Source organism: Lathyrus oleraceus, chromosome 3 (assembly GCF_024323335.1).
Source record: "Lathyrus oleraceus cultivar Zhongwan6 chromosome 3, CAAS_Psat_ZW6_1.0, whole genome shotgun sequence".
NCBI classification, from domain to species: Eukaryota; Viridiplantae; Streptophyta; class Magnoliopsida; order Fabales; family Fabaceae; genus Lathyrus; species Lathyrus oleraceus.
Genome location: NC_066581.1, coordinates 76,392,707 through 76,409,569, shown reverse-complemented (window position 1 = coordinate 76,409,569; position 16,863 = coordinate 76,392,707). Strand labels below are relative to the sequence as shown.

Here is a 16,863-nt window from a genome sequence, read left to right as displayed (position 1 = left end):
GATTAAAATCAATTTTATTTTATTTATAAAATTAAATATGTTAAAATCAATTATACATTTTAAAAATTATTTTCTTCTTAAGAATAATTTTAAGAAAATAATAAAAAATAAATATGAAATTGTATTATTTATTAAAAATATTAAATAATTTTTATATTATTAATTAATTCAAAATTAATTTTGATAACTGCAGAACCAAACACATTTTTTAATGAGATTAATTGTTATGCACTGTCAGTGTAAAAAGTTTTATTCTGTCAATACATCAAAATCATCCGTTTGTATTATTTTTAAGCGGTAAAAATAGAAATCAAATTAAATAAATCAATGATTGTGATGAAGTATAAAAAATTGAAAAAGTTTCAATGCAAACACCAATAATCATCCTATTAATAGGGTTTGGGGGAAGGTACAAGAAGGTTGGGCAAGGCATACGTGTGAAAACAACACCCCACTATACCTAATGTGTCTCATCTTCTCTATTTAAACAAACATCTTCTCAACTCAAGTAATTAACAAGATACTCTCTTAATTAAAATGGCTTTAGAAACAAAAGAAGAAGAAGAAATAGTTGTGATGAACATGGATAATTTTCAAGAGATCCATGTTTCTAATCATCCTACTATACCACAACTCCAAAACCAGAAACATCAAAAGTTTCAAAGAAGCTGAAATTGCCAAACAACAGTGAAAAGAGAGCGTCGAAGCTTAAATCTATGCTTGAGAACAATCACTTTATAAAAATCTTCCTCTTGTTTACTACTTTGCTCGGCACTTCCATGGTCATCGGTGATGGTGTTCTCACACCTTGCATATCTGGTTAGTATAAAATGTATTTATACATTGATACATAATATTGATGTATGCTTAATCTTAATCAGTAATAGTTAATAATTTTTTTCAATTGGTTGCAGTTTTATCTGCAGTTGGAGGGATCAAGGAAGCTGCTAGCAAAATAAGTGAGGGTAGGTACTTTTGTTCATAATTTAGGATTTAGAATTTATGGTTTTGTAGATTTGGGATTTAAGTTAATTGCTTGTGTTGCTTGTGCATATGCAGATCAAATTGTTTGGATATCAGTGGCAATCTTGATTGTTCTTTTCATGGTTCAGAGATTTGGAACTGATAAAGTTTGGATATGCACAAGCAACACAAGCAATTAACTTAAATCCCAAATCTAAAAACCATAAATCCTAAATCCTAAATTATGAACAAAAGTACCTACCCAGATATTATGTATCAATTGACCAGATATGCAAGGTGTGAGAACACCATCACCGATGACCATGGAAGTGCCAAGCAAAGTAGTAAACAAGAGGAAGATTTTTATAAAGTGATTGTTCTCAAGCATAGATTTAAGCTTCGACGCTCTCTTTTCACTGTTGTTTGGCAATTTCAGCTTCTTTGAAACTTTTGATGTTTCTGGTTTTGGAGTTGTGGTATAGTAGGATGATTAGAAACATGGATCTCTTGAAAATTATCCATGTTCATCACAACTATTTCTTCTTCTTCTTTTGTTTCTAAAGCCATTTTAATTAAGAGAGTATCTTGTTAATTACTTGAGTTGAGAAGATGTTTGTTTAAATAGAGAAGATGAGACACATTAGGTATAGTGGGGTGTTGTTTTCACATGTATGCCTTGCCCAACCTTCTTGTACCTTCCCCCAAACCCTATTAATAGGATGATTATTGGTGTTTGCATTGAAACTTTTTCAACTTTTTATAGTTAATCACAATCATTGATTTATTTAATTTGATTTTTATTTTTACCGTTTAAAAATAATACAAACGGATGATTTTGATGCATTAACAGTGTAAAATTTTTTACACTGACAGTGCATAACAATTAATCTCATTAAAAAATGTGTTTGGTTCTGCAGTTATCAAAATTAATTTTGAATTAATTAATAATGTAAAACTTATTCAATATTTTTAATAAATAATACAATTTCATATTTATTTTTTATTATTTTCTTAAAATTATTCTTAAGAAGAAAATAATTTTTAAAATGTATAATTGATTTTAACATATTTAATTTTATAAATAAAATAAAATTGATTTTAATCTCTAAAATTAATTTTACGTAAAATTAAAAATTATAATTTTTAAGTTTAAATATGTTTTTTAATTCATTTTATATGAATTTGTATTCACATTCCTATTGATTTTTTTTCACATGAAAATAAATTCAATGAACGAAATTTCAAGGATGATAATTTTGAAATTAAGAGAAGAGAAGAACCACTTACACAAATTGCCCTGTTGGTTTTTTTTTTTTTTTGTATTATGGATGAAGATAGCAAATTATAGTAGTCAACTACCCAAATTGAAATTCACTCATCAGTATATTTAAAATTTAAGATATAGAATATTTTATTTTAATTTTAAATGTTAATGTGTATCTTAAAAACAAAGGTTAAGTAATTTAATATTAAAATACTAGTTTTAAAATTTGTGATTTTAATTGTTAAATAAAATATCATTTTTTAATAATAAAATATTATTTTGAGTCTCTTAACTTATGTCTTTAAAATAAATTAACTAAATCCATTATACTATATTTGAAGTGTTAGTTCAATTTCAGTTATAAGATCATAAGAGTTTAATCATATAAACTTAAAATATCAAAATTTAAAAGATTTAAAATTGTTGTAAAATTGTTATTATTACTATTTAAATTAGTAAAAAAAATATTTTTCTTATAGTCTAATACTATTATTTTTGTTTTTGTTTTATTAAACTCTAAAGACTTGTGAATGTTTAAATATATTTATAAAAATTTGTTAAAATTTGCTTATAAAAAATAATGGATTGAGTAATCGTTATTCATGAGCACTACCACTGCTTAATTGCAAACTGCATATTGCATTATTAGTAATACTTTATCGTCGCCTCTATTCCTAAATTTTATTTAATAAACAATTATTACATTATTTTGAAAAATCTCACTCACACACAAGCACATTATGTCTTACTGGACGATCGGTCACTCAAATCGTCGATTATAAAAAATCGTGACTACGTTCACCCACATTGGTTTAGAGTTGAAATAAAAAGATGAGTGTTACTATTTGATAATAACTCTCCAATGTTATATACGGCTATTTTATAGCGACTGTGAAAGTGTTAGGGTTATTCAGAGTGATCCTCTATAATTAATATTGTTCTCTAAAGCTCCTTTGGTCATCGAAGTTGACTATTTTTCAGGTGTATTAAATTGTTTTTCAAAAATACATTATGTAGTAGAGAGAGATGGTTTAAGAGTCCAACACATATTAGACGCTCTGTATGGAAAAGATTTTGTCGTGGAAAGAGATATTCTATGTTTGTTAAATTATCTAGGAGGAAGATTTCAGATGAGTTTGATATGATTTGTAGCTTCCGCACTCTTGACGTTGTTATTGAAGTCTAGTGGTGGGATGTACTTAATTGTTGTAGGTTTTATTTGGAGGTGTATCATATCCAGGGTTGCTATGAAATGAATTGGTAAAGATGTCACACAATATATATCAATGATTTCCGATTTAGTTAGGGTATCGGGTGGTGCTAAAGATATTTTTCACAATGCCAACTGGGTGTTGAGAACTTGAAATGGATATGGTTATTTGACTATGATCACGATAGATTTCTCAAATGTTTTCAACATGATATATTTGTTGATCTTACTGTTCGAGGTGTTTGTGAGACGTTCATCTATTTCTCTTAAGTTTCTTTATGGTCAGGAAGGAGGTTTGTACCTTGGGGATGATACATCCAATTCAATGACGAGTCCAATTTTTAAAACATTTGATGTACATTTGCAAGCAGAAGAATGATTGGGAGTTGAGATCTGAGCCAGTTTAATCTTGCGCTTCTAGATAAATTGTTGCGGAGATGTTTACATGGTGTTGATCCTGTGGAGGGTCTGAAGGGTGTCACAAATAACCTATAAACAGAATGCTATAATATTCACACATTTCAACAAGGTGTCACAAATAATATCTCTAAAAATTATCAAACAATATCAGACTGCATCTAAAGTTCTTATAGGGAACACTTTTCATGATTCAATTCAGGCTTCCTGAAAACATTTGTCTGCCGAGTGTCAAGAGAAATATCTTAGTATTTTATGAGTCTAGCTCTATCCAACCGAAGATGTTCAATTACGGGACAATCCTCTAACCAACAAATTCCCAGGAGAAAAAACAACAGTCAAACGTTTCTAGGACTCAAAGTTCTAGCATTCGTAGGTAGTCCATTACAATGTACAGCAGATACCTAACTGGACCATTGCATTTACAAAAGTTGCACCTAACACAAGAAATATCAGGTGCATGTATAATATAACCAAAAAACATTCACAATATTGGCCATGACAAAGTTAACAATAATCTATATAGACGATGGTCCAGCAGGAAAAGTGAAAAAGGAGTGGTGAATCAATTTTTCACTGTTCTTAACACCCTGTCAAAAATTGGGTTCTCTACTAACTCTCTGGCAGACGGCCTCTTTACTGGATCACGGTCAATCATGGCCTGAATAAATATCAAATCAAAACATCAGATATATCATATAATCAAGCATATTGACCGAACAGAAGGGAGCACAAAACATCACACAGACTTTGAAGTCTTTCAAATTTATGTTACTGAGTACAAGAAAATGTGTTATAAAGATGAATGTTCAAAAATATGTGAAAATATGCATTGTAGAAGTATCATATCTTACTAATCCGTGTTACTGCAAAAAAAAATCCTGAGTTTGTGCAAATTACAAACTTTAAATGTGATAGTTGGTTGACTCGGTCAATAAATTCGAAGCATTTTGTATAAAAAACAGTTTTGAGATGTAGTAACACATGATTATCTTTCACTAAATCATAGCACAAATGTAAAACTACAGTAGTAGGTTGGTTACAAATATTAACAATGATCAAAACAACATATAGCGACAACAGAATCATAGTTCATTTTTATAAATATCTATCTAGTTTGTTAAGTAGCTTCTACAAGGCTAGAAACCACACTCTGGATGTCATAGTCGTGCAAACTGCATTATGCAGCGTCACATTAGCTAACATGCAAACAGTGAGAGTGGAGAAAAAACATAGAGAAGAGACAACATTCTAATAATTCATAAAATGAAACGCACGCCTCATGCAATTTCAGGGAAGTAAACAATGTGGTACCTTGAGCAAGTTTTGAAATTGCATTGTATTGCTAGGAAGGAGTGACAGCTTGCCCTCTTTTAGATTTGAAAAGTGACATCGTGATTCTGGCAAAGGTGATTTTCGAACAAGCTCATAAATAGAAGCTCCCAGCGAGAAAATATCAACCTTGTCAAGGTGATCATATTTCTCATTGAGGATTTCCTGGGGCATATAACGCGCATCTCCTTCCTCGATTGGAAGGCTATTATCAATAAGAGTTGCACATCCAAAATCACCAAGCTTATAAACACCATTTTTAACATAAATATTATCAGGCTTAACGTCAAGATGAACTATTCCCTTCTCGTGTATAAATCGCAGTGCATTGGCAACCTGCCCAAATTTTCACATCAATCAATCAAAACAAACAATGTATAAACAAAGAATACAAGTTCAACAAATTATGTAAAAATATATGCATCAGGGTCACACAAGGAAGTTCACCTGGTATAAAACTTCTAAGAGTTGTCCTTCTGATAATAACTCAGAGCCTTTGAATTTGGATAAGCTATGATCACATATCTCCATCTGAATGTACAGCTGTTCACTTTCAAGCCATGAAGAATAATACCCCACAATATTCTCATGAGAACCTATAGAGACAAGAACATAAATTAAATTAAGAAAAACAAATTTATGTACAGAAAACAAAAGAGAGGGCCATAAAATACAAACCCAAGGCTGCCAAAGCTTGAACTTCCATCAAAGCTTTTTTCCTTCAGTTACACAAAATTAGTGTTAGTGGCTAAACTCTAGAAGAGAAGAAACATCCATAGTATGAACATGACATGATACCTTTCTGTTTCCAGGTGTAACTGTCTAGTGCTGCGTTTCACAGCATACAAGCAGCCATCTATTCGCTTTAATACTTTAAAGACACAACTAAAGTTCCCTCTACCAATTTGCTGATAAGGATGTAAAAGTTATACAATGAAGTTGAGTGAAAGGAATGAAATACTAATTCAAAACAATGATTAGAATGAAAATCATGGTACCTCAAGCTCTTCAAAATCAGTGTGATAGCGTGAGAGACCCTCATTAGCTGTAAATTTAGGGAAGAACCCTACACTTATACCAATATACAGTTAAAAAAATTGAAATAGAAATGAATAAAATTTCAACAGAAATCATGCTAGTTAAAATGACTTTTCCGCTATTTAATGAAAGGATTAGTAAAAGATTGACTAGAATAATACCTGCGCATTTGGATCTTTGGTTTGCAAAGGGATCTGTCTCCTTTTGTGAAACATCTTTTAAATAGGGGTTCCTATAGCAAGGAGGAGGCATAGCCCTGCAACGCAATGCAGCTGCAGATTGTGACACATAATTCTGGGGATTTGGTTTACCAGCTACTATTAATTTATCAAGAGAAACTTCATCTGCAAGAGAAACTTCCTCTGCAGCAGAGTCCTTATCAAGTTCCACATCTTGTTGATGGTCATTAAAAATGGTAGGGCTAAGAGATTTTCCGTAGACATCATCTATGACAATGACAAGTATACATATGGATTAGAAAAAATGGGTAAATAAAATGTAGGCATTGAAAAAGATGAAAAAAAATAACAATAATTGTTTCCGTGTGGTGGGAAGTGGGAACCTCTGTAGTAGCATTCAATGTAGTATAAGAATGACGGAAGGAAGAGTGATAAAGAATAACACAGACTATAACTACACTCTGCAATGCTCTTACACTTTCACCTGATATGTTGAAACTTCTATTCAAAAACTCGGTAGAGTACACATAACCCATAACAACTCCCGCCCTTATTTTAGATATGTGTAATCTAGAGATATTTCATAAAAAGGATATCGATATTGTTTTGTGGCAATTGTCTACAAACGATATAAATTGCGCTTATGCAATCAAAAATTGGAGTATTACACAGAAACTACAGATATCAGGTATTCTAAAAAATCCATTACGTAAAATTTGGAGGTGACTGGAGTATAGAATGAATAACCACATGCTTTCAGGGTATTTATCACATATATTTGTTTATCCTATTTCCAAATATGTTGTGAGACATGTGTTCCATATCTCCACTACAGTCTCTCCCACTATAAACTCCCTAAAGAATTACCTAATTTGCAAAAGTATACTTCTTCCATTCAATTCATACAAATTCACACTCCATACATAAAGTGTATCACAAACATTGAGAATCAAGTTGTGCAGCTAAAAACAATCTCATTTCCGTAAACTTGATAAGAATATCAATAAATAGTATTTTTTTAGGTTAACCCTATGGTTCTCATGGAAAAGGGACTCTCACAATCCAAAATTTAGCTAGAAAGTAAGAAACACTTAACCAAGAATTGTTCTATCCAGGATTCAAATGCCGGTTCTCCCAAACGACGGGTCCTTCGGTAGTCAAATTTCATATAAAAATTTGTCATTTTACATAATTTTGTGCATGCTTCCTCAGGCATTCCAGGTTTTCAAATTAGCCATTGTACTAAGTATAATACATAAATAAGTTTACATACACAAATAGAGTAAATCACTCTGATATCAGCTTTTCATGGAAGCAATTAATAAGCTAATTATGCAAAAACAAAATCAGAGTAAAAACACACCTAGCCTACATCTCTTGTTTCTCGCTGTCGTCAATTTCTCCGGTGATCTAGGGCAAGGGCTATTATCCTACATAACAAATTACAAAAAGAAATTCATTTCAATCTATCAACACTGAACGGAATCAGTATCAATTTACTAACACACCAACCTTGTTAAATGCCAAACAGTTAAAAATCTGTTGATTCTCCGGGGTTAAATAATCTGGAGAACTGAAATACCAAAAAAAATACATGCATCAAAAAATCTTGAATCACAACAACGCAATCAAAGATAATAAAAAGCCATAAAGTGTTGTTTTACCAAAACAAATCTTGACTGAGAATACAATCTCTTGAATCCGTTTCGGCAGCTTCGTCTGTATCCCTTACGCAAATGACAGGGCTATCGTTGGCCTCGGCTTCGATCATGCTCCGGAGGCGAGAAAAGGTGTTAGAAGGACAAGCTGTTGTTGGTAATGGTTTGTATTGATTGAGAGAGAATTTGCTGAAATGAAGCTGCAACGTGTTTCTTCCATTTGATAGCTTTTTTCTTCCCCTAACTTTCGTAGGTTTTGGGGTTTTTCCCTTCATTTTCAAATTACTGAATCTGCGAATCGATGAAGACGAAAATGAAGATGATGGTGGTGATTTCTAATACGGTGGTGTTTAATCTTCTGCTTCAGTCAGTAAATATATATATTGAATAAATATATGGAAATAGAAATAAAATATAAATAAATTGTTTTGTGCAAGTGTATTTGAAAAATGCGCGGTTAATTTTCAATTTCGGGTTGAGATTAGACGTAGGGAAGTCTGGTTAATCGTGACCGTTTATTTGTTTTCTTTATGGGAAGCGATTATTTGTTTTTTTTTTCTTCTAAAGTTAAATAATGCGTGCTATGGAAGCTTATTCTTTTTTTCATTTGCAAATTGATTAATTTTATGAAAAGTGAAGTGCGGTATGATGTGTGAAGCATTGGTGGGCAGTGAAGAGTTTTGGACTTTTGTCATGTCAGGCCTGATTTATTTGTCCATTGCATCACAACTTTTATAATTCAAATGTATCTAATTTTTTTCATGAAGTATTATTTCTTTCATCATTTAACTTAATTTATATTGTTTCGTTTTAATCTTTTAATTAAAAAAAAATTATAGAATTATCTTTTAAAAAATGTTCATTACACAAAGTAATTATTTCTAAGAAAGTTAAAATTGACTATGTGGCATTCTTGATGCAATTTTATTTTCTGAAATTTTATAGTTTTATTATTTAATTTATTATTTGTTTTATTACTTAATTATTTTGGTTTTTTTACCGAGATAATCCAGTTTTTCAAAAAAATTCCCAAAATACCCCATGTTTCAGAAAAATTTCCAAAGTACCCCACTTTTAGGAGGAGTCTCCAATTGAATTGGCGACTCCTCTTAAAACTTGAATGGAGGCGCCAATTGGATTGGCTAGGGCAGGTGCCCTAGCCAATCCAATTGGCGCCTATGTGTAAGGTTTAAGATGAGGCATCAATTCAATTGTCGACTCCCTTAAAAAAGCCTCAAATGACAAAACCTCCAACATGAAAGTTGTAGATCTTTTCAAGACAATGAATTTGGACATAAATCTTGGATCATTTGGATTTTTTAAGAGAAAGTTATGGGCACTTAAAGTTGGACTTCTTATTTTTTCAACTGTTATCTGACCTAGAATGTTTTGTATTATCACATGTGTTTCTTTCAGAATTATGAAATTTTGTCCAACATAACAATTGAAGTAGATATCTCAAACTTTTCAATTCACTTGGTCCCACCTCAAAATCATAAAAAATGAAGGAGTTAGGTCCTTGCGAAGTTGACCTAAAATTAGGGTTTCTGTCAAAATGACCTATAATGTTTTGAAATGAATGATGAGCTTCCTAGTTTCAAATGGATTTTTGATGAACATGAAAGTTGTTCATATGGCGACTCTTCTTAAAACTTGAATGGAGGCGCCAATTGGATTTGCTAGGGCAGGTGCCCTAGCCAATCCAATTGGCGCCTATGTGTAGGTTTTAAGAGGAGTCGCCAATTCAATTGGCGACTCCCTCATAAAATGCCTTTTTTATCTTATAAATAGATGCGTTGTGTGACCAATTGTTCCACAGCTCATATAATCATTTGGCTATTGTTGGAAAGTATATTTCGTGTCAGGTTTTTGTTATCGTATCCACAGAGATTGTAAGATATCACTGCCGTTCAATGGTTGAATTAATCTTAACTTAATGTAACACTAGGGTTTTGGTTTTAATCAAGTTATCTTGCATACAAAGTAATTAATTGCGGTAAAAGTTATGTTTTGATTAATATGAGAAATATTGTCAAAGTTAGGTTTCAATGACTACATTGCTTTGCATGTATTTGCTCGGCCAACAATCTTATAAACTCCTTTAGATGATAAATTATTTCACAAGGTCCTCTCAATGCGTTTCTCTCGAACACCCATTGTGAGTTTTGCCATTTTGATCCATTGTTTCTCTCGAACACAATCTATCAAAATGACAACTTTTTGGTTCAACCTTATGGTGAACAAAATCATTCGTTACTATCTCTAGCTAACAAACAAGTTTGGATGAAAACCTAGGTCAAGAATCGGTAAATATCTCTCGATCAAATACCAACACAAAGGGTTTTAAATAGAAACAAAGTTTTCATCATATATTTACCGTTAAAGAGTTTACATATGAGGATCCTTACATTTACACACAAAGCTAGCAATCACCTACATCTAACCTTGACAAATGGAAGACTTAGCTACTCATTTTCATGGTAGCTTGGTCGGCAAGTAAGGAAAGAGGGTTGATCAACATCCAAGTCGAATAATCGAGGTTGGATGGGAATCCACCTTCTTTTTGTGGAAGATGGTTGCTAGATGAAGAGAAATGAAATTAGGGCATAAAAGCTCCCACAAAACAATGCTGTAAAATATCTAGAAGAAAGTACAAAAAATGGAAAAGTTGGTAAAAATGAGGTAAAATGTGATCTGGTGCCCAAAAGTGGCACCTGCTACTTATAGACAAGTGCAGAACTGTCATGTTCGCTAGGCGAGCAGAATGGCTCGCCTAGCGAAGGTCAAAAATAGGCACCAAAGGCCCCTGCGCCCAGAGAAAACAGGGCCTGCTGAACTGTGATGTTCGCCTAGCGAACATACCTTCGCCTAGCGAAGGACACGCTTCAACCTTCGCCCCAGCGAGGTTGAGAGGTTTAGCTACGGTAATGCTCGTTGGGGACTCGCTAGAGCCTCGCCTAGCGAGTGAGTGCTGGCTGCGTTTTTCACCAAAACAGACTGAACTCGCTACCACATTCGCCTTGAGCTCGCCTAGCGAATTAATTTGCTAATTTACTGGAGCTGTTCGCCAGGAACTCGCCTAGCGAACCAATTGCTTCGCCACAGACTCGCCTAGCGAGCAGGCAGATGAAATGCTTGTTTGCTTTGGTTCCTTTGCCAATTTTGTTGTGTCTTCATTATCAATTAATTCATGCCTTTCCTGCACAATAACACACACATCAAAGGCACCAAGCTTGTTTATCAATGTAATGCATTCCATGTAAAACAAATGTGGTTTTGACAATTTTAGCAAGGAAAAAGAGTGAAAGATGCCCACATATGATAGCTCAAATAAGCACTTTTGGGCATCTAACAACTCTCCCCAACTAGATTCTTGCTTGTCCTCAAGCAAAGTATGCCTCTTGAAGGACAAGAGGATTTGCTTTAAGAAACGGTTTCTCCGAAGATGGATAAACGGCTCAAACACAAGCGAAATCAGCAACTACAAGTTCCCAACGGTTCGAATAAAATAATACATAAGAACTAAAACTTAAATAGCAATGCAAAATATTTATCTATCTACAACAATACTATTCTGAATGAATCATCCTATCTCTCCTCTTCGAATAAGGAATGAAGATTTTGCGCGTTTGCAACCGCGGGACTAATCTCACTCTCTAACAAATAATGAAGAAATCAAACAGATTCATACAATGTCTAACAATTAAAAGTGGTACTTGTGGAAGCATAAAGATCACTAAGGGCTTTTCGGTTGAAGCTTGGCTAGGTTAACAAACAAGGGACATTTCTAAGGCCATTGAAACGAAAGTGCCGATGCAAAAGAGACATTCACAGTATTATTCACACTACTCGACTTTGTTTCATTTGTTTCTTATTTGAAACCTTCACAACACATACTCCACAACTCAATTTTTATTTTTCACTATTTTTTTCTTCCAAGCAAGCATTCATTTTCATTTTTTTCTATTTTTGTTCTTTTCTTTCACATCAAATATACAAAACAGATGTTTCTTTTCTATATTTTCTATACATATATTTTTCTATGCTTGCTCGGTTTTTCTTATCTTTTTCAAGAGTTGTGGTACCTACCAATTCTTTTTCGTTCTCCCCAACTTATTTCTTCCACACCCTAAGTGAATGCTCTTAACTTTTTACGGCAACAGAACAATAATCAAGATTTTTCGGGTTGTAAAAAAAAGATTTTTGAGATCTCGCTTTATTTCAAGCCGAGATTCAACTGTTTAGGCTCAAAGGGGTTAACGAATACTCTCTCTGCTCACAGGTAAGTTGTTTTTGGATGTAGTTGTGCTCAAAAGAAAACAAGTGCCTTGATCATTTCTAATTGCTTCCACAATTTCACAATAATAAAAGACAAATAATGAATCACATGAATCAACAAAACTTATTAGAATCCAGCATTTAAGTGAACAATGGAGGTTTCCTCACAATTTGTGGTTTTAAGTTCTAGATGAAGCATTCATTCAATTATGTTGCAAAAAGACAATATTCAATTTACCAAAAAGAGTAAAGTTCCTAATGCATTCTAAAATTCTAGCCGACGGTAACCATGTACCTTAGCTTCATTCACTTGTTTATTCTTATCATTGCCATCCAAGCTCGGATGCACCTTCGTTGGGTACTTCTTGAGGAGCAACCAATCTAGAAGGGTTTGCCACTCATTCAACCAAAAATTTATTAAACACACAAAATTAAAAACATAACTAAATAACATTAACTAAAAAATAAAAATTTGTTCGTGGGGGACAAAACACCCCAATAGTACAACACCATGGTCAAAATACAAATAGAAATAACATAAAAACTGAAAAAAAAATACAAAAACTTAACCCACAAAGGGCTCAGGACTCCTCTTCGCTACCGGCCTCAGAACCGGTAGCCTCATCATCAACATCATCATCATCAGCATCATCAGCATCAGCGCCCACCCCCTCACCATAGACTGGCCTGTCCACAGGCCAATTAGCGTTAAGCATAAACTGCTCACGCGCCAACAATGCTCGAGCACCGGAGGGGTCATTACCTTGCAGCTCCAACCTCTGCATACCGCTGTGCAAATCAATCATAGCTCGTTGGGATGCTGCCATCCACTCAAAACTGTAGTCACACACCGCTCGGAAGTACGGATCAAGTCCGGGAGTAGAAGCACTGGGACCATCAGCAGCCCGAGTACTTCCTGAGGCTCCACTGCCACCGGTAGTCTTAGCTCTACAGTACTTAGCCACATATCGATCATCGATAGGTGACGGGATCCTTACTAGCCCACGAGACGGAAGTCTCACCCTAGCCTGAGCGCACAAGCTCATGATCAAACAAGGGAAATCCAGGGGACAATTAACACGAGCCCCCGACTTAAGCCCGCTCTCGATCACGGACTTCAGCTCATTGGCGATTATCCTCGCCACATCTATCTCAACATTTGTGAGGATGGAATGGACTAAATGTGCCACTGGGATCGGCACAGTAGAAGTGTGTGATTTGGGCTGGATGTTGGTCAAAACCAAGAGTAGGATCAGCTGAGCCATGGGAGTCATGTCCTCCCGGTGATATCTCACAGGAACCCCAGATGGGTTCGACTCAACTGATTTCCCAGGTAAAAGCAGGTCGGTGGTAATGGCAGGGACATCTCTGTGAAGTCTGAGGTCGGTGTGGTACTGGTCTCTCTGGTCAGCTCCCAGCTGGAGCGGTTCCCCTAGGATTCGGTTGATAGCATCCCGGTCAAATGGAATTGCACGCCCGGCAACTCTAGAAACCCAAGTGAAGGGCTCGTCGTCGTCGGGCAGTGCGTTAGCATAAAACTCCCGCACCGTAGCAATGTCGTAATGCTCAACGGGACTTATCAACCTATCCCACTTCTTGGCGTCTATCAACCCGGCAAAAGTTCTGTAAGTGCCCTGAGGGTTGATCAGAAAACGCTTCTCAGGAAGTATTTTTCTCTTCTCCAGAGAAATGTACCGTGCAGCCTGTTTCGCGCCGACAAACTTGTCGTGGTCGGATTGAATCGGCACGGTCCTGGAAGTAGTTGCAGCTCCCTTTCTTTTCTTACCAGCTCCAGATCTAGACTCCATCTGCAAAAGATACAAAGAAACAACACACACCAAACAACAGATTAGCCATTAAAACAAAGTTAAAATACTGCCACGTTCGCTGCTGCTTCACCTAGCGAAGTTGCAGCGAACGCTCGCCCCAGGTCGCCTAGCGAGCTGCTAGCGAACCTTACGGGTTTTGGAGTTTTCTGCATATTCAAAGAATTTTTCCCCAAAACCCGTACTCTAATGGTTCCCACACAGAACCTAATAATTTCTCATGACAATGAATCGTTCTATGCTATTGGGGATTGCCTAATTGCATGCAAAACCTAAATTAAAATTAAATCCCCAATTTGAAAACCTAAATGTTCAAACATTGCAAACTCCCAGAATAATACATGCAACCTCAAGGTCCCATACTACACTTATCCTATTTGCAATTCACATTTGGAAATTAAGAGTGCAAACAAAAAGAAACATGTAATAGGGCAAACCTTAGGTATACGGATTTGGAAAAGAGAAGTGGGGAGAGTTTGCAATCTACCGAAAGAAGCACGTGTTGTTGATAAAGATGCAAATGAGAGAGTTTGAGAAGCTTCGCAAAATTTTCTCAGCAGAGCCGTTCAGAATGTTTTTAAGGGTTTGGGGCAAAATGCCCTGCTGAGATTTAAATAGTAAACAGTACTGCAGCGCTCGCTGCTGCCTCGCCTAGCGAGCAGGTAGCGAGCGCGCTCGCTGCAGCCTCGCCTAGCGAGCTGCAAGCGAGCATGACAGCAAGTGCATTTGCAAATGCAGCACTTGCAAGTCATCCAGCCTGATTTAGCACACTGTAACAGAATTCAACACGATACATAAAACAATAAATACTTACAATGTTGGGGTGCCTCCCAACTAGCGCTTGTTTAACGTCGGCTAAGCTCGACGGTGCGATGCTCACAGAGGAGCATCGAGCGGCTGAGCACAACTCTCGCGATCCACATGACCGCCGAGATACACTTTCAATCGTTGGCCATTCACGGTCCAACTATCTTTCTTGTCCATGTCTTCAATGACAATGGCCCCGTACTCTTTCACGTCTTTCACCCGAAATGGCCCGGACCATTTTGACTTCAACTTTCCGGGAAACAACTTCAACCGGGAGTTGAACAATAAGACTAATTGTCCGGGCACGAATTCTTTGTTACGGATCTTCTTGTCGTGATACTTCTTTGTTTTTTCCTTGTACAACCAACTTGAGTGGTATGCGGCATTGCGCATCTCCTCCAACTCAAGTAGTTGTACTTTCCTTTTTTCACCGGCCGCCTCATTTTCAAAATTTAAAAACTTTAGGGCCCACAAGGCCTTGTGCTCCAATTCAACCGGTAAATGGCAAGTTTTACCAAATACCAATTGAAAGGGAGTTAGGCCAATTGGAGCTTTAAAGGCCGTACGGTATGCCCATAATGCTTCGTCCAATTTTTGGGACCACTCTTTTTTAGAATTGGACACGGTTTTTTCTAGGATTCTCTTAATCTCTCGATTAGAGACCTCCGCTTGCCCGTTAGCCTGAGGGTGGTACGGAGTTGTCACCCTATGCGATACACCATAATGTTTTAGAATTGTTTCCAAAGGTGCATTGCAAAAGTGTGACCCTCCGTCACTTATCAACACTCGGGGGGTTCCAAAACGGGAAAATATGTTTTTCTTTAAAAATTTTATCACCGTTTTGGAATCCGCCCGAGGTGAGGCAATCGCCTCAACCCACTTGGAGACATAATCAACAGCTACAAGCATGTACTCATTCCCGTAAGAGGGTGGGAAAGGTCCTACGAAATCTATGCCCCAACAATCGAACACTTCCACTTCTTGGATATTTTGGAGAGGCATCTCATCTCTCTTACCTATCCCACCACTTCTTTGGCAACTGTCACAACTTTGCGCATGGATATGTGCGTCTTTGAAAATAGTTGGCCAATAAAATCCCGATTGAAGAATTTTAGTGGCCGTTCTAACCCCATTATAATGTCCGCCATAGGGCGAGTTGTGACAATGCCAAAGGATGCTCTGGGCTTCATCACCAGTTACGCATCTCCTTAACAGGTTATCGCTACCCAACTTAAACAAGTATGGGTCATCCCAAACAGAATACTTCGCATCCGAAAGGAACTTCCTCTTTTGGTTCGAAGTTAGGTCAGCAGGCACAAAACCACTAGCCTTGTGGTTTGCAAAGTCTGCAAACCACGGCCTAACTTGAACCTTAAACAATTTTTCATCAGGAAATTCTTCCCGGATTTCCTTTTCAGATGCGGTAACCTCGACATTCACTAAGCGGGATAAATGATCCGCTACCAAGTTTTCCGACCCCTTCTTGTCTTTGATTTCGACATCGAATTCTTGTAACAAGAGGATCCAACGGATGAGCCTTTGCTTCGAATCCGGCTTGGTTAGCAGATATTTAATCGCCGCGTGGTCGGTATACACAACGACTTTAGACCCTATAAGATAAGACCTAAACTTTTATAGCGCATACACTATTGCGAGTAGTTCTTTTTCCGTTGTGGCATAATTTATTTGAGCCTCGTTAAGAACCTTGCTCGCATAATGTATCGCATGGAAAGTTTTGTCTTTTCTTTGGCCAAGTACCGCTCCAACGGCATAGTCACTCGCGTCACACATTAGTTCAAAATTTTCATTCCAATCGGGAGCGACTATTATTGGAGCGGTAACCAATTTTTCTTTTAAAACCTCAAAAGCTTGCAAACAATCTTCGGTGAAG

At 36.0% G+C, this 16,863-nt stretch overlaps 2 protein-coding genes across 2 annotated transcripts; one reads left to right on the top strand and one right to left on the bottom strand.

Moving 5' to 3' along the window:
* Nucleotides 1-435: 435 nt before the first annotated feature.
* Nucleotides 436-1,707, top strand: LOC127132702 (potassium transporter 5). The gene is made up of 3 exons (XM_051061667.1): nucleotides 436-819; nucleotides 915-965; nucleotides 1,060-1,707. The coding sequence occupies exons 1-3, from the start codon at nucleotides 717-719 to the stop codon at nucleotides 1,161-1,163; spliced, it is 258 nt and encodes an 85-aa protein (XP_050917624.1). The 5' UTR covers nucleotides 436-716; the 3' UTR covers nucleotides 1,164-1,707.
* Nucleotides 1,708-4,143: 2,436 nt separating this feature from the next.
* On the bottom strand, nucleotides 4,144-8,458 carry LOC127132701 (wee1-like protein kinase). Its single transcript, XM_051061666.1, has 10 exons — nucleotides 8,068-8,458; nucleotides 7,916-7,976; nucleotides 7,767-7,833; nucleotides 6,386-6,670; nucleotides 6,185-6,252; nucleotides 5,985-6,094; nucleotides 5,865-5,905; nucleotides 5,634-5,782; nucleotides 5,169-5,522; nucleotides 4,144-4,515 (listed from the first exon to the last, which is right to left on the bottom strand). Exons 1-10 carry the CDS (start codon nucleotides 8,334-8,336, stop codon nucleotides 4,420-4,422), a joined length of 1,500 nt encoding a protein of 499 aa, XP_050917623.1. The 5' UTR covers nucleotides 8,337-8,458; the 3' UTR covers nucleotides 4,144-4,419.
* Between the last annotated feature and the right edge of the window lie 8,405 nt (nucleotides 8,459-16,863).